Source organism: Equus asinus, chromosome 18, assembly GCF_041296235.1.
Source record: "Equus asinus isolate D_3611 breed Donkey chromosome 18, EquAss-T2T_v2, whole genome shotgun sequence".
NCBI classification, from domain to species: domain Eukaryota; kingdom Metazoa; phylum Chordata; class Mammalia; order Perissodactyla; family Equidae; genus Equus; species Equus asinus.
The window spans coordinates 36123927-36151757 of record NC_091807.1 but is presented as its reverse complement, the minus strand read 5'-3'; the positions used below and the strand labels follow the sequence as shown (position 1 = coordinate 36151757).

General features: G+C 44.1%; 1 protein-coding gene across 7 annotated transcripts in view; it reads right to left on the bottom strand.

Annotated features, from left to right (window-relative positions):
* Positions 1-10279: 10279 nt before the first annotated feature.
* IGSF5 (immunoglobulin superfamily member 5) overlaps positions 10280-27831 on the bottom strand; it is a 49895-nt gene continuing 32343 nt past the window's right edge. For 3 of the 7 annotated variants that reach the window (XM_044750966.2, XM_014839284.3, XM_070488904.1), the window contains 5 exons: positions 27019-27159; positions 22264-22288; positions 18926-19038; positions 17608-17681; positions 10280-11107 (listed from right to left, as the gene is read on the bottom strand). In XM_044750966.2, the coding sequence (XP_044606901.2) occupies positions 11012-11107; positions 17608-17681; positions 18926-19038; positions 22264-22288; positions 27019-27159 (449 nt within the window). In that variant the 3' untranslated portion in view covers positions 10280-11011. The remainder of the gene's footprint in view (positions 11108-17607; positions 17682-18925; positions 19039-22263; positions 22289-27018; positions 27160-27831) is intronic. The other 4 variants (XM_014839285.3, XM_070488905.1, XM_070488907.1 and 1 more) reach the window with 3 other exon arrangements.

The following is a 27831-nucleotide window of genomic DNA, read 5'->3' as shown; positions in this document are numbered from 1 at the left end:
CGTGTTTTAATTCTCTAAAAAGTGTTCTTTTATCTCTAGTTCTTAATTTTAATGAAGTCAAATTTATCCAAATTTTTTTTATGGTTAATGTTTTCTGAGTTCTATTGAAGTAATCTTTACCTATTCCTCATGTTACTGAAAGTTCAGTCCAAATAAGGAGAAAGGAGTCTTGAGTGGAAAGAAAAGGCTTTATTTTCTTTGCCAGACAGAGGGAACAAAGCAATGGCTAGTGCCTTAAGAATTGCTAGGTACCTGTTAGGAAGCGGGTAGAGGTTTTTAAAGTGTGGGAATGTGGCTGTTTGTAGAGAGGGGAGCATGTAACCTTGTTGGCTGACATTTTCCCACCAGTCTGCATTTGGCCTTGTGGGGCTATTTGCAGGGGGAGATAAGACAATCCACTGATGGGTGTCCTTGGCTGTTGGTCTCCATGGTGGACTCTGGTGCCAGGAAGCTGAGTAGTTGGCCCTGAGAAGCTTCAGTGTCTTGATATTCTCTGGACATTAGGTTCCTTGTAATAGACTTCAAGGACCTGTGACTAGTATAGGGCCAGCGTGAGGCCATCTGGGCTTTTAACCATTTATAACTTCTATTTGGTTGTAAAGCTCAGGGGATAAGAGGTTGAAGATACAAATATTTACATATGAGTGCAACTAAAGAAGCAGGGAACAGGGACGTCTGCTTTTGGTTGTAACCCCATATACGCTGAGTTCAACATAAGGGAATAGATAGCAGGGCCAGTATTAATTAAGAGCCTGTGACACTAAGGTCACAGAGACTTTTGCCCCTATGTTTGCTCTTAAAAGCTTTGTATCTTTCAAAGATAGGACCATGGTCTGTCTGGGATGATAAAGATGGCCCAAATTCTTTGCTGAATCTCTTATTGAGAGGCCAAGTCTATATCCCACCCCTGTGAATCTGGGCTGCCCTTAGTGGCTTACATGACCAATAGAATGTGCCACACACGTCGTTCTGAGACTTCTGAGGCTAATTATAAAAAACCTTGCAGCTTCCATCTTGGCGTCTTGGAACACTCTCTGGGAGCTCTGAGCTGCCACATTATAGGTCTGATTATTTGAGACCATCATGCTGGAGAAGCCAAGTATATGCTCTGATTGACAGCCTCAGCTGAGACTAGATTTCCAGCCATCCCCACCAAGGGGCCAGATGTAAGAGTAAAGTCATTATGGTCCCTCCGGACCATCCCATCCACTAGCTGACCACCAACACCTTATGGAGCAGAAGAGTTACCCACATGAGTCCTATGCAGATTCCTGGCACACGAAATTGACATACAATAAAAGGACTGCTGTTTTAAAACAAAATAACCATAAATTTCTGTTGTTTTAAGCCATCCAGTTTTATGGCACTTTGTTACGGCAGCCTGAGCAGACCAAAACAGTTACCTTCCTCACACCAAAGGCTGGCATGCTCTGCCAATGTTTAGTGCTCAGGGCAGGGGTTGGAGTGTGGAAAGGTTTTCCTCCATGTTCATGCACCACCCTCAGCTTTCGCCCATCCCTGTACGCCAGCCTTTCTGAGCTTCTCTGAGCTCCAAGCTCTTGCTCCTTCCCCTGTATCAGCCTGCTGTTTGTTACTCGGTTCTTGCTGGGCCGGTGAGAGGATGTGATGGGCAACTCTGTGGACCAGCCCAGAATCAGTCTCAGATGGTCCTGTGTGCTTGGGACTTCAGGGTGCAACTTTTTGAGCATCTTCCCCATGAAGGCCAAAGGGCTCTATATCTGTAGCGAGTCTCACACAAGAGTGTTTCCTACCCTCCCCCAATCCTGACGATGTTGGTGTCGGATTCTGGACCCACGGCTTTCTCCATCCATCTCCTAGATGCAGGGTTTATTTTCTCTCCTTCCCTCAGCAACAATGGTCTGTACCTGTACCTTGGAGGCTACAAATCTCACTGCCGCCTTTCCCAGCAGCTAAGGCTGTCGCTCTGAGTGAAGGATCAGGCATTAGGGAGGGAGTTTTTGCTTTTTCCCCCTACACCCACTCCCTGCTCACTCGGCCCCTGCAGTGGTGCCTTGTCCTGTTCTGCAGATCTGCACCACCAACAAGGCTCTCCAGCCTCCCACTCCCATCTTTCGGGGAAGCCCCTAGGGAAGGTCCTTAGAAAAGAGTCTGTGCACAAGTGTGACTGCCCTTGGGTCTGGTGCACCGAGGGTCTCTGCTGCCATGCTGGTCCCCAGTAGGCCTGTAGCAATTAGTAAAGTCTAGCTGTTGTCCTTGAAACACTTTTACAGCAGCCGAGAGTTGCCCTTGCGTCCTGTGCATTGCTTGTGTCTTGCCTTTTCTTGGGGGAGAGACTCCGCCTTCTTGGATTTCAGGTTCCTCGATTGCGCCATGATCTCGGCTCTCTGACTTTCTGATGGGTTCAGGAAAAGCTATGATTTTGTAGTCTATCTGGCTTTTTCTCCTTAAAGTCTGAGTGACGTTCTTTCCACCTTTCTACACCCTGGACAGAAGTGGAACCCAAGTCCAACTTTGAGAGGCAACTTAGCCACATGGAAATGCTGCATAAAGCACCTGCAGAAATGTATTTTGTAAGCAAGACAATGTCAGACACAGCACTATAATTACCCTGAAGCTCTGATGTCACTGATAATTCTCCATCGCATAAAAAATTTTCAATATGTAAATATTCAGTTAAGAGGAATGACAGCTGGAAAAAGAAGAAATCGATACTTAAATGTGTTAATTTGGGGATTCCTCTCTTTTCCCTGTGCCAACCCTCCTTTAGAAGTCAAATATGACACTTGAATGGGGGAAATACAGGGATATTCTAAAGCTAAGAAGACATTCACAGGCAGGTAGTCTAAAGGTGAAACTGAGAACAAGTGAGTTAAAACTTTCTCTGGGTTAAAGCACAAAAGAGAGAGAGAGAAATTTGACATAAGTTCTGCAAACTGCAGCTGTAGGTGCACATACTCAGCTACTAAAACTAACCAGGTCTTTCTTATATGAGTGAATTGTTTTTCCCAGACAGTCAAGGAAAAAAGAGATTCAAACTCACAAGGCCAAACGCAGGCTGAAGATGACCCCAGAGACTTAAGATAAACTTCATGAGAAGGTGTCAGGCAGCAAGGCCACTTGCTCCCCCTCCCGTACCTAAAACCCCAGATGAAAAACCCCTACCTTTTTCCCTTCAAGGAAGTGGATTTAAGTTGTTTACTCCCATCTCCTCATCTGGCTGCCTTTCGATAATAAACCTCTTTCCTTGCTATAAGACTGACATTTTGGTGACTAGCTTTGCTGTGTGTCAGAGAAATGAACCTATGTTTGTATTCAGCAACAAAGGCTCTTAACCTTTCAAATGCAACACTATTTTTAATAATAATTATTTTGCAACACCTAATTTACTATTCTGAAATTAAATTCATACATAACTTACTGATTTCTATGTAAATTTCAAGACAAAAACTCCAACTTAATCCCCTATACGTGGTATAAAGGAAATACAGAAGGGAAGTCATTTATAAGATAGCAATTGTAATGCTCAGCAGGACTCCACTGGAAGACATATGAAGGAGTCCACTGTATCTACAGCTGCAGCTACTCTTAGAATCACGAGGAATGCAACAGCTATGAATCCACGTGGACCCCTGTGTGTCATATTAGCAACTCAGATACTACAAGTGGCAATGCTATCAGTGATGCAGTTTTCCAAAAGGGTAAACCACTCTTGAAGAAGCTCCTCACAAAACCTACTTTAATCTTCCCTTGCTTTGCAAGCTAGTTGCATTCATGGAAAATTCAGTGTATCTTACATACATGACGTACATATTTTATGTTTTTATTTATTATGAAATATTTATAGTGAAAAATAGGCTCAGATAAATAGATTTATCACTTACATAAATGTCTGATGGGACATTTGAAAGTTTCTCAGGCTTTTCCCAAGCATTGGAGAACGTCTAGGAACCTGTCCTCAACTGAAGGTCACTAGCACCTGTCCTCAACTGAAGGTCACCGGCACCTGTCCATATTTAAGAAATTCAAGCGCTTACCCACACACCCACTGGAAGAAGAGCCATTACCACTGAGCGTATGGCTCAGATGTGTCAGATGACTTGCCCAAGGTCACACAGCAAGTCAGCAGCAAGCCCAGTTGCTCCTTTCCAGGCTCTTTCCTCTGCATCATGCTTCTGGGGGGCCTCTAGACTCCAAAGAGGGAAAATGAAACTCTACAATGACACCTGACCAAAGAAATCATGGTGATTATCTTAGAGGGATGTCCTTCAGCCACAGGTGGGTATTTGTGTCCCCTCAGCTTGAGATGCTGTGGCACTGGGTGAGCCAACGAGTGGAAAGTGGCGCTAATGTGCATTAATCAATGGCCCTTGACAGCCTGGAGATTCTGAAAACAATGTGAATGAATGCCTAAAAGCAACATCAATTTTCACGTCCCCTGGCTGCTTTTGGAATAAATCATTCACCCTACGAGTATTTATTGACCACACGGGACGTGCCTGCCCTGGTCAAAGTAGAATGAGGGCCACAGGGCAAACAAGGTGAACACAGAGCCCACCCACCTTCACAGAATTTAATGAGAAAGTAGGCATTCAGTAATTAATCATACAAGCAATTGAGTCATTGGCTTTAAGCACATCGAAGGGCCAGCATAAGATAGCATATTAATATAGTCAAGGCACTAACCCAACAGGGAGGATGTCAGAGTCCCATCCAGGAAGAAGCATGTTCCAAGCAATACAGAAAAAGGGACTCATTGTAGGAATTCACCTCACACAGTCATAGGAGATGCTGGGAAGAAAAGGCCCGGAAGGGGAGCAGGAGAGGATCAGAAGAGTCACCAACCAGGGCCAGTAAAGGGAAGCTGACGAGAAGTCCACGGCGAGCTGCTGCCTCTGCATCTGGGATTGGCCTGCAGCCACTGCCCTCAGCCAGAAGGGTTAGACATGACGTGCGAGTCAGCAGAGACACAAACCTGACCTGGGAGGAAAAACTGAGCACCCTGCCTTTCTCTCAGCTCACCTAACCCAATGACTCAGGCAGCCTGCAGAAGCTGGCACCCTTCCCCAAGAGCTGCTCACGCCCCCGCTCAGGAGCCACGGAAGCAGAGGGAGAAGGTCCTGGGCGAGCTGGAGGAGCTGCAGCCCCCACGGCTGCCCAGGATAGTGAGGTGAGCAGGCAGATCAGCCTCAGCATGTGCGAGCTTCAAGGGCATCTGGTCCACCACACCCATCCTTCTGAGCCTAAAGTCACCGGCCTTCACATCTACCTTCCAAATCTTGGACATATTTCTCTGTGGCCAGCTCCCACCCAGAACCACAGAAGGAAGAGAACTTAATTGACATAGTACAAAACCATCCAGATGGCTTCATCAAGGAGGATCTGAAGGATCAGCTGTAGCTGGACAAAGTGAAGAGGGAGGAGGTGAGTGTTCCAAGCAGAAAGACCAGCATGTGCAAAGGGCCTGAGGTGGACAGGACCACTGATCCCAGCAGAACTTCCTGCACTGTGGTGACTGGAGCATGATTTGTGGAGAGCAGTGAATGGCAAGGAAAGGCTAAGGGTAGACCCTGCAGGGCCTCACAGGCCACGATAGGATTTTAGATTTTATCCTAAGAGTGGTAGAGACCCAGGAGAAGATGTCACCCAGCACAGAGAGTAAACAGAGTACCAGCTTCAGAGTCAGAAAGACCTGAGGTCAGAAGACACGCATGTCACTCTGTGACTGTAGGTTTGAACCACTTTGCTCATGGTTCAATGGAGACAAAAGAGCACCACGGGATGAAGTGAGGATTAAGAGAAATAATCCAAGAAAGAGCCTGTGTGCTGGAGACCGGGGTTGGCACACTTTTTCCACAAAAGGCCAGACAGTAAAGATTTTAGGCTTTGTGGGCCATACACTCTCTGTCCCAACTGCCCGACTCTGCCATTGTGGTGCGGAAGCAGCCACAGACAATCCATAAATGTAAATAAGTACTGGCTTGGTTCCAACCAACCTTTACCTGTGGACACTGAAATTTGAATTTCATATGATTTCACATGTCATGAAATAGCATTCCATTTTTATTTTCAGCCATTTAAAAAAGTAAAAACCTTCTTAGTTCATGGGCCACGTAAAAATAAGCAGCAGGCTGGATGTGGCTCATGGGCTGTGTTTACTGACCCCCGTGATAGACACGAAACAATTGTCTCTCCCCTTCGCTTGTTCTTTATACACACACACACACACACACACAGAAGCACACACACACACACACACACACAAACACACACACACACACACAAGCACAGCACACACACACACATATGTGCCACACAGTTGTGAGGGCAGAAGGCACAACTGCGTTTTTCAGTCACCTGCTTCTGCCATATGACAAGCCTTCGGGCTGACTGCAACTCACCTAATCCAGTCCAATTTGCACTTTCTGAGGAAAAAAAAAAAGAAAACAAGATCAACTGTAATTTTTAAAATTAGTTTTTTATTTAGACAATAATTTCCTATTATTTGAACTACCTCAGACTTTATTAGCCATGATATTGAAACATAATATTACCAATTGCTTCCAAATTAAGTTATGCTATGAAATATCATCCATTCTTAAGCTTTCTGAAGAGCCATATAATCAATACATTCTGTGCTACATTTTCCCCATAGACTTTACTGGAATCTTATAAATTTTCTGCTTTGTCAACCCAATATGATCATAAGGCCAGGCGTGAATCTCTCAGTCCGAAGCCGTTGACTGGGCAATAAATCTCACAAGTCTTTTCAACAGTCCCCAGGTTCAGCATCTCATTGTATTTTTAGAAAGAACGTGGCTCACTCAGCAGAAAAGGGAAGACAACTATGGGGTCGCTTGCAGCTCAGCACCCAGCCTGCGGCCTCAGACCCAGCGTTTCATCCAGATCCAGGCTGTCAGGCTGGAGCGCCAGCTTCATAAATGCTGGAGACGAGTCTCAGCAGAGGCCGTAGCCCATGGCATGATTTACAGGCTGTGCTAGGTGAGAATTAAATATTTACCATCTGCAGAGAGGCGAACGCAGCTGCCTCCCAGGGCTGCGGGGATGAGACGCCTGCACGCATTCGGATGGAGCAGCCTCGGTTCTAACAGCTGGGCCGTGTCGGATGAGGATGGGACAGGTGCGTGCGTGTGCGTGAACATCTCTACATAGCTAGGCACCAGAAGGGACTTAGGGGTCCACCATCCAATCCCTTTGTTCTACTGATGTGGCACCGAAGATGCGACCTATTCAAGTTCAATACAGCCAAATGCCTTTCTTTCCACTGGCATCCTCTTTGGGTAAATGGATTCATCCTTAAAGAAAGGAAAAGCAGAACACAACGAGGCAAAGCATCTTTCCCCATGACTTTATAAACACACTCCCATTCCTTGAGTTCTGTTTCCTAAATGTTGCCTGGTCCTCCTGGCTGGTAGCTTCTGCCTGCCCCTCCACATCCATGACTTCAGTGGGCTCCCTGGACCTCTGGCTCCGGTCGGGCTTGGTCAACAGGAGACATGAGCAGGAGAGTGAGAGGATGGAGGGTTTCTCACCTGACTCTCTCCCCGTGGGGTTTCCATGGCTTGGCTGTGTCCCTCTACCTAAGGCCCAGCACTGTTGGGGGCCCTCTGCCTACAGATCTAGCCACTCTCCCTTCCCCATCATCCCTATGGATGGTAACAGCTCCTCAGGCCCACTAGTCCTGCCCCAGGCCTGCTAGGCCACCCATCTATTCCATTCTCCTTCCCCCTGAACCCTTCCTTACTGTCTTGCCTCTCGCCTACTTCTCTCCTCTCTGAAGTCCAAGTTCTCAGCTGTTCCTCAGAGAGGAACATCCGCCCTCTTTACACAGGATGGAGTGTTCTTCCCCAGTGACACCAAAAGCCCTTAAACGGCGGGTCCAGATGTTGACACAGCGCCTCCTGTATGCTCGGCAGCACTCATTCACCTCTTAGGTCATCAAACTCCTAGGAACTGGCAGCCCAAATGTAAGCCTTCTCACTGTTTTCCAAGGTCAAGACAGCACAGCGCAGAGGAAGTGCTTCTGTCAGAGCTCTCCAACTATCTTCAGTGTATTGACATTACCACTTCAGTGCTGCTCTAAGTGAACCATGGAAGATCGTTGACTTCATGGGCTTGGAATCTGACAGAGTAACCAAGGTGAAAGCCCCCTGTGACGATGGGCAGATGTGGTTTCCCTGGCTAGGATTTTATGACACAACGCTTTGAGAGAGATTTGTTTAGAGAAATCTGTGGCCTCATAGCCGTTCATTAGCAGAGAGCCGCATCTATCGTTCTGAGAAACACCCTTGGCCATGATGTTTTGCTGTGATGGACTCCTCTCCCTTCATCCCCCCGAGCCTGCTTCAGCTCTCTGCATTGCAGAAGAGAGAGGTGAATTTACCACATCAGCAAAACGCCATTTTCAGTTGAAAGCTGCCTTGGGGTTTGCAGGATTCCTAAATAGAAATTGGCGAGTGCACAGACCTAACGCTGAGAGAAAACACAGGTTGCGCGATTGTGTAAAAGAGACCTCGTGGACACGTCAAGGTCATTTCCGATTAGCTAACTCCAGGTCAGCACTGTCCAAGAGAACTTTCTGCAACAGTGAAAGCTGTCATCTGCACTGTCCAACACAGCAGCCACTAGCCACACGTGGCTGGTGAGTACTTGACAAGAGGCTAGTGGGAGTGAGGAAATGAGTCTTACATTTTATTGAATTTCCAATAGTATACATGGAAATAGCCACATGTGGCCGTGGTATTGGACAGTGCAGCTCCAGACAGTTCTCTTCAAATAACTTAACTACTTCTTGTGAAATAAAACCTGGCCACGGATCCCTTGGAGAAAAGTTACTCCTAGAATAAGCTACTGTAAGAACCTGTTCATTAATGACACACGGAAATTCGCCAGAGTCTGATAAATAAAAAATATTTTAAGGGTGATTCAACAAGCACATAGTAAGTTGGCGAAATTTCTATGACGATCATTTCGCATTGTTCTCCAGAGTTCAAAACTTAAAGTTCAAGTATATTCTTCATGAGACCCCCCCCGGCTCCTAAAATAATCGCAGAAATATGATTCTTACAGCAGGCAGATGGCAAATATGATACTTCAACATACAGTCTTTCTCAATATTGACCTGTCTGGTATCAAAATTTACCAAACGCCTACAGAATGCTAGGTTCTGTAAAGTTTGCATCAATGACATGACATTTGCCTTGTTTCTAGATCTGGGGTCTGCGGTAGTTTAAGGAGAGCAAACTATTAAGTGAGGAGAATGGAGTTTACTCATTGAACAGCTCTGCCCAAAGGGTCTCACGTACCTTCTTGCTTTTCTCCTTGACTTGTACTCATGCAAGGACGGTGGCAGGAGAGAGAATCACACTGGCAGGGAGTAAAGAAGTTATTGTACTAAACAAGAGTCTCATTTTTAAATAGTCAAATTGGCAATTTTTTACATATAAAGGACTCTTTGGAAAGCAATATTCACGGGTTTTTGAAATTCTGCATTTTTAGTCCTTCTCCAAAGGAAAGAGGCAGCCAACTCCCTCATAATAGGAACACAGCCCTAGAATACATGACTTTTTTTTTTCAGAGTCCTCTAAGCAGTGGTGATATTCAAAGAATATGACAAGCTGTAAGGCACGAACACCACCCAATCAGAGTAGACATTGGATGGGCATCGACCAATCAGAATAGAAATGCTATATGGGCGTCAGCCAATCAGAACAGAAACCTGCCCCGGCCCCATGCTCTGCCAGCAAATACCCCTTGTTAGTTGCTGATTCATAGGAGGGGGTTCAGGGTAAGAACTGAACGTGATTTAAGATCATAAAAATATTTTATAAATCATGGTAGTCTATAGACTTATCTCCCATTTATTGGATTAGCAAGCAGGAGTGCTGAGTGATGAGAAACATCGTCACAATGAATTTGCATCTTCTACCTAGCAACTTTAAGGAATTCACTAAATTCTTAACATTTTGAAAGTCAAATTCTACTTTGGCAATAGCATGGTTGGGCATGGGGAGCTCAGAGCAGTTGCTAATTACTAACCATCGTATAAATCTATTCTAACCAGCTCAGAGCTCAGCCAAAGAATAGCCATGCCTCTAGGTTAATATGGAGCGATGCGGTGGGCAGTGAAACACACTGAGAATATCTCCATGAGAAAAAACTTTTTTTTTTGCGGAAGTCTCCTGTTTTGCTTCTTGGACAATGTTTGATTTCTAAACACTGTGATTCTTTAAACTACCGTCTGAACAGTAAAGAGTTAAAAAAAAAAAGGCAATACAAGTGTCTTGGTGTTTTCTCTTTTATTTATTAAAGAACACATTACCCATCTCCAGGTTTTTCATGGCGTTTGTGGCGTGTGAGGGTGGTCCCCTCCAAAGCGTGATCCACATCTAACTCATTTGAGGACATGAGAGCAAGACGGACAAGGGAACAGAAAAAAAGGAATAACTTCATGTGAATATCCAATAATGAGATATTTTGCAAGGTATACATCAACTTTGGGATTTAATCGTATTTTTAACCTATGAGTTCTGATTTTCCAGGCAATTTTAGACGTCTGATTGATCCTAATTTTTATCCTCTTTTTCCACTGACAATACGCAATAATGCCCACATATTAAACATACATAAATATCATCTTCATATGATTTAAGATAATAAAGACATTTTAAAAGTCCTGGTTGGTTACAGACTTATCTACCATTCATTGGATTAGAAGCCGGAGTGTTGAATGATGAGGAACATTATCATGACGAATGGGCAGCTTTTACTGAGCCGCTTTGGGGAATTCACTGAAATCTTGAAACATTTTAAAAGTCAAATTCTCCTCTGGAAGCTGGGAAAATAGATTCCTTCTCTCACTATAAAAAATCCGTTCTGAGGATTCCAATATCACTTCTTCCAGGTGGTGCTGGTGAAGCTGGAGCACGGCATCGGGACAGAGAAGAAGGATGACTTGGTCGTGATGGAGGTTGTCAGCCAAGGGCGACATGGAGCCCAAGGGGCATCTGTCCTATACCAAAGTCACATTCCTGACCTTCCGAGGGCTGCCCATGATAAAGGAAACCTGTGGACGACTTGTTGGGCCCTGTTGACGGTCATCAGGTCCCTGGTAACAAAGGGAAAGAGATCGATTTAGTGGGTTGAGATCCATATAAAAGACTCACTTGAGAAGGAAGCTCCACTCCTCAGATAAGATAAAGGGAGGGTGCAGAAAAGAATAAAAGTGTTAATGCAGGCCCTGCCTTTATTTCACTATTTTCACTAACACACACTCTGGAAGTTTGCAAGTTCAGGGCCTAAAGAACCATCTACTTCAAAGAATCCAATGGTTGTTTGCATGAAGGCAAATTACTGCAAGGATTCACTAGTTTGTTTTTCAATTATCTTACGGAATTCTAGCTTTTGTATGAAAGTAGAAAATATTTCTAACCTTCTTTAAATAACACACATTCCTGCTAAAAGAAAGGGGCAAAATTTAGAACTGACTCCATGTAGATCGCCTATTGGTATCCTCGGACCATGCATGTTGCTGGCTCCCATCAGGGAGGCAAGGAGTCTTTGCCACTCTCGTTCTGAAATGTCCTCCCAAGCAAACCGCTTACTCCTCCAGACAGGCCAATGCCTGTGTCAGAGTATTGCCCTACTTAAATATATACAACATGCTTTCCTGCCAGTCCTGAGAATGCCAGTTCAGGTTCCAGGGCATGGTAGCTGCATTTAACATCTTAAATAATGCAACCAGGCACCATAAATTATTTACATTGCAATGGAATGGCAGTGAGTCTTGAGGATAGAAACTCTCTGGCTCGTGGTCTCGGCTTGTTGACTCCCCATCACACCAGGAGAACTGGAGAGCTGACGGGGCTACCTCAGCAACGTGCTTTACGAATTGTGCTTCTGCTGGGGCTATACCTGACATTTTGGGTCTTGTTTTTGCTTTTTGTTGTCATTGTTGGGTTGCACAAGGGCATTGCTATTTTCTAAATTTATCAGGAGTTTATTTCTGTTGATCTCAATAGGGGAGCAATTAGTGGGGAGGTCTTGATCCAGGTTTTGAGTTGTTCATCTGCTCACCCCCCAAAACTGACAGACTCAGGAGGAAAGAGAGAGTTGCCTAAAATAACCAGAAAAATTGACTGACAGTGAGTCCAGGCCCGGAAAGAGGAGAGGAAAAGGAGGGATCTTTGTTTTAAATATTCATCAAGATGCAAAATGTTTGTAAACCCTGCGGCTTTGTGTAAAAATAAAAGACACTTGCCTGTCTCATTAACTGATTGCAATTTTTACTAAAAATCTCCAATTTTACTTATTGGTTTTGTCCTAATGTGTTTCACAGACAGTTACACCCGAGTTAACCGTACTTCATCAACGGAAACCCTTGTCTGGAAAATAACGTCAGCATGATATATCCTAACTGTTGATTCATCCAGAATAGAAATAACGAGAGAAGAAAAGTGTCATGTTTTGGTATATGTCAGACTTGAAAATCAGTCTCTATTTCCTCCTTCTGATCCTTCCTACAATTCAATACATGATCTGGGGTCTCCACAGCCTGACATACCATTTCTTTCCTTCATATCGAATGCGGTGTGCCTTAAGACCCATCTAAAACTCCAGAGGTGTAAAAAAGTCTTCCTCAACTATGGTGCCACTTGCATTGTGGCGCATCTCAGTCTCAAGACTCTTCCATTTGACATTCATCACTGCCCCCCACAAGAATCTCAAAGTCTTCTCAGTGTTGTGGGGCCACGCAATACAAGCCATTCTAAATGCACGGTTTTAAGAAAGCCCCTAAACTTTCTGTCAGAGATGATTTTCCCTTGGAAACAACACTATTCACATCTGTGATGTTTTCACACTGGGCCACAAAAACGTTTTCTTCAAAGCAGATCATCTGCGGAACATAGCAAAAATATCCATTCTTTGGCCCTATCTCCCAGAGATTATGATCCAGAGTGTCTAGAAGAGGCTTAAGAGTTTGCATTTTAACAAGCACCTGGAGAGCTTCTGGTCTACCGCTATAACGAGAAGGACTGCTAAACCAGCAGGGTCCCAAGATATTCACATTTGTAGGTGATAGATGCATCTCCACGTGCATCAGGCTTTCTTTGGGAGCCAGGATACAGGAAACACATCCCCATTTCTGCCAGCTGGTGGCGGGAACAAGGATTGCCCCATCTCTCAGCCTCTAGTGAAGAGTTCCAAGTTCAGGTAAGACCCCAGCAGAGAGTGGGCTGAGAGGTGGGGATGAGCAAGGGAGCGGGCTCCAGGCAGCCACTAGGCGCCTCTTCTCATGGTATCTAACCTAGCATCACCCAACGGACCTGACCTGCATCAGCCATCGGCCCCCTTGTAGCTTCTGCCCACGGTGGCTGGCCTTCTGTGGGGCAAACCTCCAGCACACAGCCTGTCCCTGATGACACCGTCCCTGAGACGAGCCCTCACGCCTTCTGAAGTTTTCTAAGAACTGTCAGCACTGAAAGCATCAGGAGATAATTAGAGATTTGAAAAAAGAGCTTCCCCATGACATCTCATCTTGATCTTCCCCATGGCAGTGGGGGCCTCTGGCATTCTGGACCTTAACTGAAAGGATGTGGAAGGAGCAAGAGTTATGGGGGGCTGCTGCAGAGGCAAAGGCCATTTTCTATTCCTTCCTAAAAGTATCAAAATTCCAGCTTCCTGTGTTAGTAACTATTGAGTGTGGGATGTAATTAAATTCATGCTTGGTGATGCACGATGAAGACATGGCGTATAGAGCTCACTACAGCCTGGAGGTGTAGACACAGATGTGTAGAACCCTGAGTGGGACTGGAAGTCGTGGCATTGAAGGCGAGGGTGAGAGGAACCCAGAAACGCTGCCTGCTCCTCAGAGCCTGTGCTCAGCCCTGAGCTGGCTGTGGTCACATGCTCCAAGGCTCGGTGTCTGCAGCACTCTCCTCTACTTGTAGGGGAGGCCACATAATTCCAGCAAGAGCCCAGGCACCATCACCCCCTGGGAGGAGCTCCCTCTCCTCCCCAGTGTAGTTAGCACAGGTATCATGAATGGCTTTGGACTCTGAGCAAATCATAATTATTGGGTGGCGTGAAATTTCAAAGTAGGCAAGGTGATCTTTGGCAATGTCCCACTCGCCCTTCCAGCAACCCCCTTTTCTGTCTTGCTATGAGATAGCCAATAACCCTTGAACCCAGTTGTGTGTCAGAACCACCTCCAGTTGTCTAAAACACCGAGGTGCTCAGGCTGCCTCCTGAGCCAGGAGGTCAATAGGTGGAGACCAGGAATCTTGGCATCGCAAGGCCACCTCGATGATTCCCGTGTGCAGCCTCTGGCCCTTCAGACCTCCCCTGTCTTGGATCAAGGAGACCCTTGAAGGAAACCAAAGTGCCCCAGACCATAAAGGAGGGAAACGGCAACTTGACATGGAATTATTTACCTTTTTTCAAGAACCCAAAAGAAACTGTTATTTTTATGTTGCAGACTCACGTATACCAGTTTGATAATATTTCTTGTCATGATTGGATTGTGATTATCAGCAAAGGAACTGTGTCTACATGCATACAGGCTCCTTGTATCGCCTTGCTGTGACAACGTAACACTGAGCGTTTAATGAGCGCCTAGGAATGCTGTGCTAGACTGTGCATAGTCAATGGTCATCCATTGGATCTTCTGAAAATGCTGAGGGCAAATAAGGCCACCAGGTTGAGCGGATGAGAAGGCCAGCATGGGGAAAGTACAAACACAGGGACTCGACAGTTGCTGCCCTGTTGACAAAACCAAGATGGCCCTGCTCTGAGACCTATTAACACAGAGCAGAAGCTTCCATTGCTGCCATACAGGCTGTGTCTCCACAGACAGGACATGCTTCTGACCCACCCGGTCCCACAGCGATGGGGATTGGGAAGTGCTGTTGCTGGAGGCTGCCTCACAGCTTGAGCTCTCTCAGCTTAATCTACAGGCTTTTCAGGACCGAAGCCCAGTGCAGATTCTCTGCAAAATAGTGTAATCTGTAGTCAACAACCCTGAACTCTAACAAGCCAGCTTTCCGGGAGGAGTCCCACTGGGCCAGCGGTGGAAACACCTCACAGCAGCACAGGTGGCTCTGTGACAAATTGGAGTCACAGTGAGGCACGTGGAGAGGAGGCCAGGATGAAAGGACAAATGAAGGGGTTCTGAATAGCTCTCAGCTGCCTCTCCTGGGCCCTTTAGGGAGCAAGGCTCAACGCAGAATGGAGAAAGTTTATGAAAAAAGAAAGCACAGATTGCGTTGCCCTTGCACCGTGGCCTAATGAGTTCTGAGGAAGGTCCTCACGGCCTACACAGCAGGAACACGGCCACATAGGCCAGGCAAGGCTTCCTTTTAGAAAAGGAAGCTGTGTGCTAAGAGTCGCCTTGACCTGATTCCACAAGCTCTGGCTCAGCCACCTGGCAGCTCTCAAGTGGCCAGTTGACCACATGCAGGACTGCATCCTCTTTGGGCCAAGGACACAGAAGGGAGCCATCATGCTCCTAGGCCTGGCCCTTTCAGCTCCAGCCCATCTTGCTCCCTCCTTCCTTTGCCTCATGGGAAGCACAGCTTGTGTCCAGGTTCTCCAAAAGGGCATCCTGGAAACAGTGCCTTGGCTGGTACCTGCAAAGGCACCCTTCGGTTAATGATCAAAGATGGACCTCTTCAGAACTGTGCTTGTTCTAAGTTCCTCCACTCTAAGTAGAAAAATCCTGCTATTGAATAAACCCTCACCAGTTTTTAGCCCAGGCAAAAGCATCTTTCCTGGCATCCTGATTTGTTTCTTAAGGACCCTGATGCACTGCTCTCCTGGGAGCCTTACAAACACTTTAGGAAACACAGGTGTGTGTGACCAGCCCCAGGACTCAGCACCGCGATGGCCAATTTCCACCAATAGATTATTTAGCTGGTTGCATGTTTAAGTAGCAGACAGTTCTTAAATTTCTCTCCCTATGTACTTTCAAAACAACACTTGAAGCTTTCAGAAGCATCCACTCCCAGCTCTGAAATGTCATTCTCCATTCCTGTGTCCAAACGCACTGAGAGTTCCCCTTTTCCCTCGTTGATTCTTCCAGGGCAATCATCTGACATGACCCTCTTCTGAATCTCGTCCCCACCTGCTCCATCACCCCACCCCAGACCTGATCATTGTGGCTTGTCTAATGGAAAGACACGCGACAGAAAAAGGTAACCACAGAAAGGCCACAGAAATAATGGTTGGCTTGAATGTGTTCTTGGGGTGACCATGTTTGGCGCTGAGTGGGCAAGGACCCTTCATTAGCCTGTGGCCCCCACTCAGGTCTAGTCATGGGGGTTCCAGAGAAGAAACATCCTTCCCAGCCCAGCAATTACTCCCTTTCACCCCCACCTCTTAGTTAAGAGGCCAGACTTTCAAAAGGGAACCTATTGCATCTCTACAGCCATCCCTCCCAGTGCCAAATTAAATGCATTAAAAGATACGCATAGCAAAAGAGCAGCGTTGATGGGTAGACGTTTACCTCTCCATTTTCCTGACATCCAGCCTGAGGAAAGCAGCTTGAACTGGTAGCAGGAGCTCACCATTTGTCACTCAGGCCCATCTTCTTTTGTGCCGCAGACCCTTATCTGTCTGCCTGCCTGGCTACCTGGGTTGCACTAACAGCATCACTTAGATCCTCTCAATGATACACGGTTGAGCATCCATCAAAGCTCCCCATTCCCCAAAGACCTGGGAGGCACACATCACCAGGAAGAGGTATGTGTTGAGCTGAATCCCAACTGCATGGGGGAATATTACAGCCTGGAGCTGCCTGGAAACTCAAGTGAATATCTATGCCAACAAGAGTGATGGGGCTGCGAAGGCATGCTCTCCAGAGCAGCACGTCCATCATGCTAATAGCGACTCCCAGGCAGAACAAAGCCAAGACCGTCTGACCCAGCGTGGTGTCAGAAATGCAATCTGTGAGCTTGGCGTTTCCAAAGGCTACCAGTGGAGACCATCCGTACTTATCGCAGACACTATTGCAGAATCGCATCGAAGTACTTCTCCTTTGAAATTGCAATTATACAGGTCAGAAAACGGTGCCCGTTATATATTTTTTGCATAATATGACTTTGCATCTAAAGAATCGTGTTTTCTGCATGTAAACTCTAATGCATTTATGTATGAAAACCAACGCTGATTCTGTATCAGAAAATTAACATACTGTGTCCTCATGGCTCCTAATCGGCTCTTTTCTTTGAGTTAATGCCCCTTGGAAGGACAGTGCCCATCAAAATTTGGCCAAGAACTGACAACATCTACAACTCATGCCTCTCCTTGGACTCCAGACTTGTACATCCAGCTGCACACTCAACATCTCTATGTAGACGTCTAACCGATGAATCAAGATCTACAAGGCCCCAGGTAAACGTCTCATCTTTCCCCCCAAAACTAGCTACAAAGGGCAAGAGATACCACATGTCCCTGCCCCGTTCCCCCCAAGCTGAGCGGTTGACGTGGAGGTGAGCAAAGGTCACGTGCTTCCATCATGAACATTAAAAAAAAAAGCACTGTTTTATAAGCACTGATGACAATGCAAGAGTTTCTAAATGGCAGAAAAAGAGGAAAAATGGTCTAAATCACCTGATAAGGTTGCCTACTGCTGCGGTGTTCTGGAACACTGGGTTCAGAGGACCTCGGAGGGACAGAAGCACTCTCTGCAACAGAAGAATGATTTTAGAGCAAGAAGTGTCAAAACCCAAACTTGAACAATTCTGTTTATAAAGAAATCCATTTGCTTTTGTGTGGTACCCCTGGTATGAAATAATCCTTAACCATAAACAGACATTTTTTAAAGTTCCCTTGAAGTTGCATATCTTTAGAAATTTCTGATGAAATAAAAATATGCAAACAAACTCAAAATCAATTCCTTGCCTGACACAATAGTCTCATCCAGAGACAAGGATGAATTCCTAGCTTTCATGGCTGATCTGGGAAAACAAACACAGGGCCAGTGGGGGAAAAACAAGGCAGCAAGGTTTGGCTTGGGCCATGATTTTGGTCAAGGTATGGGATTAATTGCTCAAAATCCTAATGAATAAAATATTCACTCACAGGAAATTTTGCAAGAAGCTGTGATCAGATCATCCAAGGAAACAACCAATGCTTTGTGGAATTTTTTTAAATCTGAAGCACACAGATTGGACGTACATTGAAGACATCCATAATAAAATGGGAAGAATGGGGCAGGGGAGAATACAATCAGAATCTTAGTGAAAATCAGTTGTCCAGGCCTCTCAGGAGGAGTTGATTAATCAAAAATCTTTTGTGGGATTTATTTTGCCGGGTAGCCAGGTCTCCCTCCCCCACTGCTAAGGAGTAATTTGCACAGCCTTCCTCTCTGATCTGCCCTACAAAGGATCTCGGTTCAAATCCTGCTCCTGCCTCTTCCTAGTGTGAGTGCCTTCAGAGACGCTCGCCCGTGATGACTGCATCCTCTAAAAGCAAGACATTTAGGGGCTACAAAAGGCTGTTCAAAATTGAGCTTAGTCTTTCAACATTCTCCAACACCCTTTAAAGTGGAATAAGAACAGATTTCCTGCTGAGCGTCAGTTTTAATTGAAGTTTGGGGTAAGCTACCCTCAACATACTAAAATGCCTCTTCACACACTTTAAGGTAGAAGCTTTGAAAGAACGAGAAAGCCTGAAAAAAAAAAAAACTCAGAACTTTATTTTTTAAAACTCTTAGATGTCCACCTCACTGTATTTTAAACTTTAGACAATTATGTGGATTTTTACTGTTAATCTACTGCTAGAATATTTCTGGAGTTTCTCCTTCTTCTAAAAATTACCCGAAAAATAATGACCACTCATGGCTAAGTCATCTGCCTTGTGACGCTGCTGTTGGATTGGCCAGCCCCTCTCTGGACACTCTCCTTTCCAGGTCTTTCCACTGCCCCACCTGTCCACTCACTCGTAGTCCTTGGTTCATCAGAACTGTATCCATGGTTTTCATTTCCACTTTTTAACTTTGTCTGAAGAGTTTCTTTGTTTGTCTTTACAGTTGCAGATTTCCTAGAATTAGACAATTTTAAAAGCCAGACGTTAATTGGCCATGGATGCTGGGTTCACATGTTGAACTTACCACAAGGCCAAAGCTCAGTCGCTGGCCTGTGGGGAGTGGAGAGCATCAGGATGGACACTCACAGCTCTGAGCACAGCTGCGTAGACAGCCTGCATGCTCACACACTCCCATTATGGGGAGACAGGCAACTTCATCACGATAGGCCCATGGAACTCAACTCTCAGAAACCAGTGACCAAATAAAGCAGGGTTGGCAAACGATGACCCATAGGCCAAATCCGGCCCGCCACTTGTTTTTGTAAATAAAGTTTTATTGGAGCACAGCCACATCTGTCTGCTTCCATATTGTCTATGGCTGCTTTCATGGTACAGCAGCAAAGTTGAGTAGTTGTAACAGACAGCGTTTGGTCCACAAAACCGAAAATATCTACTATCTGGGCTTTTATAGAAAAAGTATGCCCAACCTCTGAAATAAAGCAAAAATTGGTGTAGGGTAAGGAAGTTTGGCATTGAATATCAAAAGATTTAAAAATATTTATTCTTGACCACTAAGATTTTATTATAGGGAAATAATCAAGGATATGTGCAAAGATTTACTTGAAAGAATGTTCATTCATGAGGTATTTATAACAGCAAAAACTGCAAACAATCCAGGCGCAGAACCATAGAGGACTAGTAAAATAAATGATGATACATCTCACCTATAAAAATTATTATAGATGAGAACTCTCATGCACTGCTCGTGGAAGCATACACCTGCTGGTACACCTACTTTGGGAAACTGTGTGGCAGTATCATCTAAAGCTGAACACATACCTCTCCTCTGACCCAGCTTTCACAGTAGATATATACGAAATGGAATACAAGACAGGAAGGAGTGCATGGGTATATGTCACCAAAAGACACCCACAAGAATGCTTAGTGCAGTAATATTCATAATGGCCCCAACCTGAAAACTATCCAAATGCCCACTGAAAGAAAAATGGAAAAATAAATTGCATACATGCCCAGAACATAGTCTTATATAATAATAAACAATCTACATTGACATTCAGCAACGTGGATCAGTCTCACAGCGTGAAGCTCAAGAAGGCAGATGTGAGTGAGTGCACACAATATGACTCCATTTATGTCAAGTTTACATGAATCTGTTCTCTGGGGCTCTGCAGACAGACGTCAGAAAACATGACCTTTGAGGCAGGGGAAGGCAATGATTTGACGGAGGCCTGAGGAGGGTTTGGGGTGCTGGGGGTGTTCCAACTCTGCACATCGGCCGTCGAGGTCCAGATACATGTTTTGTGAAAACTGTTCAAACTCACCTTCATATCGTGTACTTTTCTGTATTTATGTCACACTTCAATAACATACTTTATGAAGCAAATGAAATAAAAGTGTTGTGGGCAAGTATTTGTTAACAGAAACAACCTTCGGAATAGCGTCAAGAGAGAAGAACAAGCTATAGAACAATGTTTATGATGTTGCAAATTTCACAAAACGCATGTGAGTGTGTATCTATGTGCATCTATGTGAACACATGTGGGTAAGTATACACATACTCAGATGACAATGATTACTTCTGGACAATAGAATTATGGGTGATTTTAAAACCATTTGGTTTACCTATCTTTATTTTTAATCTTTTCTATAATAAACATGCACTGATTCTACAGGGAAAAGTATATATGTTCTTCCAATGCAGAATTCTGTGGGCAGCTGGAGTCAGCACGGTCGGCTCAGTGGGAGGAGAAGCAAGTGGGATACGGGAGTCCCAGTGAGTCACTCCGTCTTTCCTCCCCGGGCCTAAGTGTGAGAGCTGCATGTGGACAAGAGCACAGGCCCTGAGCAGGACTGCCTGGGTCACCTTCTGGCCTGCCCACTCTCTAGACGGACAAGCTGAGCTCCTGATCTAACATCTCTGTACCCTACAGTTTCCTCCTCTACAAACCCAAGACATCACGGTGAGGATGAAGTGAGAGAACAACCCTCCCAGGTGCACAACAGCCCCTGGCACACATATTAAGCACTCAGCATATGCCAGCTGTCATTGTTGCTACCATTGTCATGATTATTATTGCTGCCCTTGTTATTATTATTCTCCCCCGTTGCCCTGAGTAGCTGTTGATCACTGTGCTGTGTTTTGAAATCACCTAAGATCCCAGAGAAGGGAAATGCAAGCTGTTACACTGTCATCAATGCTGAACAGAAGAATGCAGAATGCCATCCTGCCAGTGACAGCAATCAAGAGAGATGCTGGAGTCGTGACCAGGCTCAGCTCTCCTTCCTCTCCTCTCGCCTCCCGTCAGGCCCCCGAGGAGATGCATTTTCAGATTCCTGCTCTGTGGTGTCCTCAGGGAGAGCACGGCCACCACTCTCAAAACCAAGTTATCACCAGGGAGTGCCCGACCAGGTCGGAGGAAGAAAGGACCGTATCCGTCATGCGATGATTACACACGTCTTCATTCACCACATGTAGCCGAAAGATATTTTAAAAGCCCAGCATTTCAAAAATTAAAAGTATCAAATAAAATACTGAAAACCCCATGTGGTTTTGTTATAACACCCCCAACAAAACCACTGCTGTCTAAAAACCCCTGCTCTTAGAGCACTCATGATTATGGAAACATTGCAGACGTTTAAACTGGTTATGGTATTATTGTAAGTCCCTGACAGAGTTACCTTAAAAGTGCTTGCAGCTACTTCTGGACAGCTGTGGGGATGGCAGGAATTTTTCTGTCCCCTCCCCCATCAGTGGTACAAGCAGTGAAAACTACTAATTTGTCCGCCTGGTCATTTCATGTGCCTCAAGCCATCCAGCTCTCCTCACTGTCCACCGCCACCCCAGAAATTCCAGCAGGACCTCTGCCTGGTTCTTTCACGTCCTTGAAAATGTGCTCAAGTCCCTAGCCTTGACTCAAAGCAGGAGGGCCAACAGTCATGGCGCAGAGTGTCCTCTTGTGGAAAGAGATGCAAATGCCAGACACCAAGTAGAAAATCCATTTTCTTAAGTGAGTGGTTGGCAGTAATAGCCCACCTACTCTGTTCCACAATTAATGCTGTCCTGTGAGTCTGTGACTGGCATACGTGTTTTTCACAGTGATCCACTTGCAGTACCTAATTCTGAGTAACGTAATCCTAAAGTCCCACAGGTTGGGAGCGGGGAGGGAGTTTGTTTATTTATTTTTGTTTTCAGAAAAATTGATGTGATTTCAAGCTTACCTTACTTCACTGTGATAACTAGATCCTGCAAAAAAAAAAAAAACACATTAGCAAATCAAGATAGTTATTCTGAAAGCAAAAATCTCATAGATTATTATAGACCCCCTGATTTTAATACTGACATTACTGAATATTTGTGATCCACTGAGTATTATGAAGTTCCCCAACATGCAGTTATCAAATGACTTTCAAGCATAAAGAAAGTAGGATCCACTATCAACTATCATAGATATAAATAAGCCCTAGGTACCTGAAATATGGTAGGCCCCTAATAAGCACTTACTAGCATTGCATTTGATTAGCTAAATTATAAATACTCCATTCACCACCAAGAGGTGCTCTGCATCCCCAGTCTTCGCTGACATTCACTCAGTACTTACCCTGCGACAGCACCCAGCCAGCACTGTGCAGTATTATTTCATTTAATCATTACAACAACCCAAGAGGTAAGCATTACACTAGTGTTGCTATATTTTTAACAGACTAGACATTGTTACACAAGCAGAACCATATTTTTAACAGATAAAGAATTCTACTGCTGACGCACTATGGTTCTTTAATTCTAAGATACATTTTCAATCACTATGTATCAATGGTACCAATCTATACAGTTGCGTCCACCCCCAAAAGCTGTCATTAAATTGCTAACGTTTTTACTCAATGGATTCTTGGACTAGAGGAAATGTGGAATTTGAAAATAGGGACTAACAGAGCCACACACCAGTCCCCCACCATGCGTCTCAGAAGTCAGTGTTCTTTGTAACTTTGCCTTCCTGTTGGGTCGTCTATTCATAAAGCTTTATTGGAATCCAAAAAATATCCATTTTCCTTATTTTTTAGATGATGTTATCACTTATTTTCAGTTGTAATAACATCTGCTGACTCACACTCCAGAGGGAACCTTGGGCAATCTTATTTGAATTGAAGGAGAGATATTGTCTGGTCCCCTTCTGATGAGAGGGAGATGTCGCTAGTATTCCCATAAGGGCCAGGCTGCAGGAGACGGCCTCTGGGTCCCTCTGCTGCAGAAGCTGTGATCGCAACTCCTCCAGGCCCCGCTGAGTGGGGTCCTCAGACGCCCTTAGTCAATCCCCAGTTAACCAGTTGGAGCACCGAGAATTCTCCAGGCACCAGCAAAGCAGAATGCCAGAAAATGCTTTTAAAAAAACTTAACGTTTAATATTTTTAAGCATGGAAATAATTATCATGGGGAAATCAAAGATTTCACTGCATCCCTTTTTTTTTCATTGATTTTTTTTATTGTCACATTGGTTTATGACATTATACAAATTTTAGGTGTGCAGCATTATATTTCAACTTCTGTATAGAAGCATCGTGTTCACCACCAAAAGGCTAGTCACCACCCATCGCCTTACCCATGTGCCCCTTTATCCCTTTCACCCTCCCCCACACTTTCCCCTCTGGTACCCACCAATCTGTTCTCCGTCTCTATGTGTTTGTTTGCTGTTGTTGTTGTTTTTATCATATACTTATGAATGAAATCATACAGTATTTGACTTTCTCCATCTGACTTATTTCCCTTAGCATAATACCTTCAAGGTCCAACCATGTAGCTGCAAATGGCAAGATTTCATCTTTTTTTATAGCTCAGTAGTATTACATTGTGTATATATACCACATCTTCTTTATCCATTCATGCATTGATGGGCACTTAGGTTGTTTCCAAGTCTTAGCTATTGTGAATAAAGCTGCATTTATCTTTATGCATCTTTATGCATTCATATTTTCATGTTCTTTGGATAAATCACCAGAAGTAGAATAGCTGGATCATATGGTATTTCCCATCTTTAACTTTTTTGAAGACTCTCCCTGCTGTTTTCCGTAGTGGCTGCACCAGTTTGCACTCCCACCAGCAGTGGATGAGAGTTTCCTTTTCTGCGCATCCTCTCCAACATTCGTTATTTCTTGTCTCATTAGTTATAGCCATTCTGATGGGTGTGAGGTGATATCTCCTTGTAGTTTTGATTTGCATTTCCCTGATAATTAGTGATGTTGAACATCTTTTCATGTGCCTGTTGGCCATCTGTATATGTTCTTTGGAAAAATGTCTGTCCAGATCCTTTGCCCATTTTTTAATTGGGTTGCTTGTTTCTTTATTGTTGAGTTGTATAGAGTCCTTTACATCTTTTGAATATTAAGCCCTTACCTGATATGTGGTTTGCAAATACCTTCTGCCTATTGTTAGGTTGTCCTTTCATTCAGTTGGTGGTTTCCTTTGCTGTACAGACCTTTTAGTTTGATGTAGTCTCATTTGTTTATTTTTCCCTTTGTTTCCCTTGCATGTGAGACATGATATTGAAAAAGATGCTGCTAAGACCGATGTCAAAGAGTGTACTGCCTCTGTTCTCTTGTAGAAGTTTTACGGTTTCAGGTCTTACATTCAAGTCTGTAATCCATTTTGAGTTAATTTTCGCATGTTGTGTAAGACAATGGCCCACTTTCATTCTTTTGCATGTGGCTGTCCAGTATTCCCAACACCATTTATTGAAAGAGACTTTTCATTTTCCATCGTGTGTTCTGGCTCCCTTGTCGAATATTAGCTGTCCATAGATGTGTGGGTTCATTTCTGGGCTCTCGATTCTGTTCCATTGATCTGTGTGTCTGTTTTTGTGCCAGTACCATGCTGTTTTGGTTACTATAGCTTTGTTGTATATCTTGAAATCAGGGAGTGTGATACCTCCAGCTTTGTTCTTTTTTCTCAGGAATCCTTTGGCTATTTGGAGTCTTTTGTTGTTCCATATAAATTTTAGGATTCTTTGTTCTATTTCCATGAAAAATATCATTAGGACTCGGATCCTTTACATTTATGGCAAGGTGAAGTGCCCATTGTGAATTACACCTGGTGGAGACTGGTGTCAGTGGGTTGTCACAGGCCCTGTTCAAAGCACTTACCTGGACCTGTTACAAACCAGGAGAACAAAAATAACTTGCTCTCATGTGAGATTTTCATCTCAAAGTTAAATAAAGGATAAAACCTAGAATGGATCACAGAACTATTTCATACATTAATTTATTTAATTCTCACAACCAATCTACAGGGTAGGACTTATTCCCATTTTGTAAATGAGGAAGCTAAGAATCAGAGAATCACCCTTCTGCACATCCTACATGGGCCACCAATGTCACAAACCTCACTAGGCTGTTGTGGAACAGAGAAAACCCTAAGAGAAGCAGAAATCCGAATAACCAGAATGTTCTCCAGCTATGCCACAATAGCTAACGTTGAAAATAATCATCTGAAGACACTGAACAATCCTGGTCACTTCTGAATTAAAATTTAAGTTATCCAATAATTTTCACTTAAAATTTGGTGTATTTTATTTGAGTAATCCATCTGTGCCATATAGGGTAACTCCCAGGCAAAAACAAATTCCCATCAAATCTGAGTCAATAGGCGTTTGCTACTTTTCATTTTATGTTTCCCAGGGAATAAAGTTATATCACAGAATTAATTCCCCAATCACAAAACAAATCTATGCAGGAGTTAAGGCTAGACCATTAGCCTGGTTAAGGTTAGACCATACACTTTACATGGGATATCTCGCTAAGACAGACATATTCCATGTAAAAGAGTTAGTTAACACAGTGCTTGGCACACACACAAAAAGTTCTCATCCAGTGGCAGTTAGTGTAATAAAATTAAAAATGTAGGCAGGCCCCGTGGCCAAGTGGTTAAGTTCGCACACTACACTTCAGTGGCCCAGAGTTCGGATCCCGGGCTCGGACATGGCACCGCTCATTAGGCCATGTTGAGGTGGCATCCCACATGCCACAACCAGAAGGACCCACAACTAAATGAAAATATACAACTATGTACTGGGGGGATTTGGGGAGAAAAAAGCAGGAAAAAAAAAAGAAGATTGGCAACAGTTGTTAGCTCAGGTGCCAATCTTTTAAAAAAATAATTAAAAATATAATTAAACTGGCATGCCTCCTAACATCAAACCTCTCATTTTAAGAAAAATGATTTAACTGTAGAAGATATTCAAATTGGAGTCGGTGAAGCTTTTATGAGAGAAGGAAAGATAATGTTGGACACACATACCCCACACTTGGAAAGCAGTGAGCTGTCCCCATGACAAAGATCCTTTTATTTCTGAAGTCACACACTGCCAAACTCTACAAGAAGCCCACCCGCATGTGGATGAGCCCACCCCCACGTTGAGCCCGACCACAAACAAAGCCACTGCATTCATATATCTTGGAGGACCTCAGAAGATCTCGTTCAGAAGAAATGCGTAATTATTTTTATTAATTTTATTTGTACTATTTTGATTAATAAAAGACTATATATTTCTCTCTACCACATCAACATTCACCCACCAAAGGTGATTTGGAATTATACAAAACAGCAAATGATCTTTTAATGTGCTCAGATAGGTAGGTATGATTCTAGAAAAAACACAGCATCTAAATAACAGATTACAGTAACCTTATTATCTTTGCAAATAAGCGCAAAAATCAAATAGTCAGTGTCTTTTGTAAGAGAGGTGCTGCCTCAAAACTTTCTCAAAAGTGTGAAGATCTGTCTTCCTGGAGGGGTTGCACCAGGCCCCGAACGAGTGACTTCCTTCCTTGAGAAAATCCCTCCCCTCTCTATGAACTTCACACATTTCCTTTCGAGGATGCTGAAAGTCAATGTATCTTTCCAAAGAGCTAATGAGCTAATGAATTTCAACCGCTTGTACCAAAAGTTCGAAAATACATACAAATCTATACAAACAAAAAAATTACCTTTTTTCTCTCTCCCGGGGACACGACAGCAGCAGAATATTATAATCAGAACAATTATCAGGATCAAAAGCAATGAAAATGAGACTGCGAGTAGAGCTATGGCCCAGGTAGGCAAGGATGCACCTGGTTTATCAAGACTGCCTATAAGGTTGAAAGGAGAAAAAAAAGATATTTTAGTGATGTTTGCCGCTGTCTAGGGGACGTAATCACTGATTCTCCCACACAAGAATTAGATCAGGTCTTCCAGACAACAACAAATGATCACATAGAGATAGAGATTGGATTGGTGGTTACCAGAGGGGAAGCGGGAGGGGAGGAGGGTGAGAAGGGTGATGAGGCTCATGTGTGTGGTGATGGATTATAATTAGTCTTTGGGTGGTGAACATGATGTAATCTACACAGGAACTGAAATAGAATGATGTACACCTGAAATTTATACAATGTTATAAACCAACGTGACTGCTATTTAAAAAAAAAATTTTTAATTCTTATGTTTTCTATTATTATTATAACTATTCAGCCTGCTATAGCCAGGTGTCCTAGGCCAATTTCTCTTTGTGCTTAAATACTCAACACTCTACAGTATCATCCACAATATTTATTGCTGTCAATAAATACCTGCTTAGTAACACAATCCAAGATCTAGTTGGTTAATGTCGCTAACATTCCTGAGAGGCGGATAAGGCTGGGGTGGGCAACGACTCCCTGAGATTGGGGTATTGATCACCATGTTCCACACCCTTTATTTAGTCAAGAAATGCTTATTGAGCAGCTACTGCTGGACAAGACCGGAAGAATGCCATCTGGCTCTCA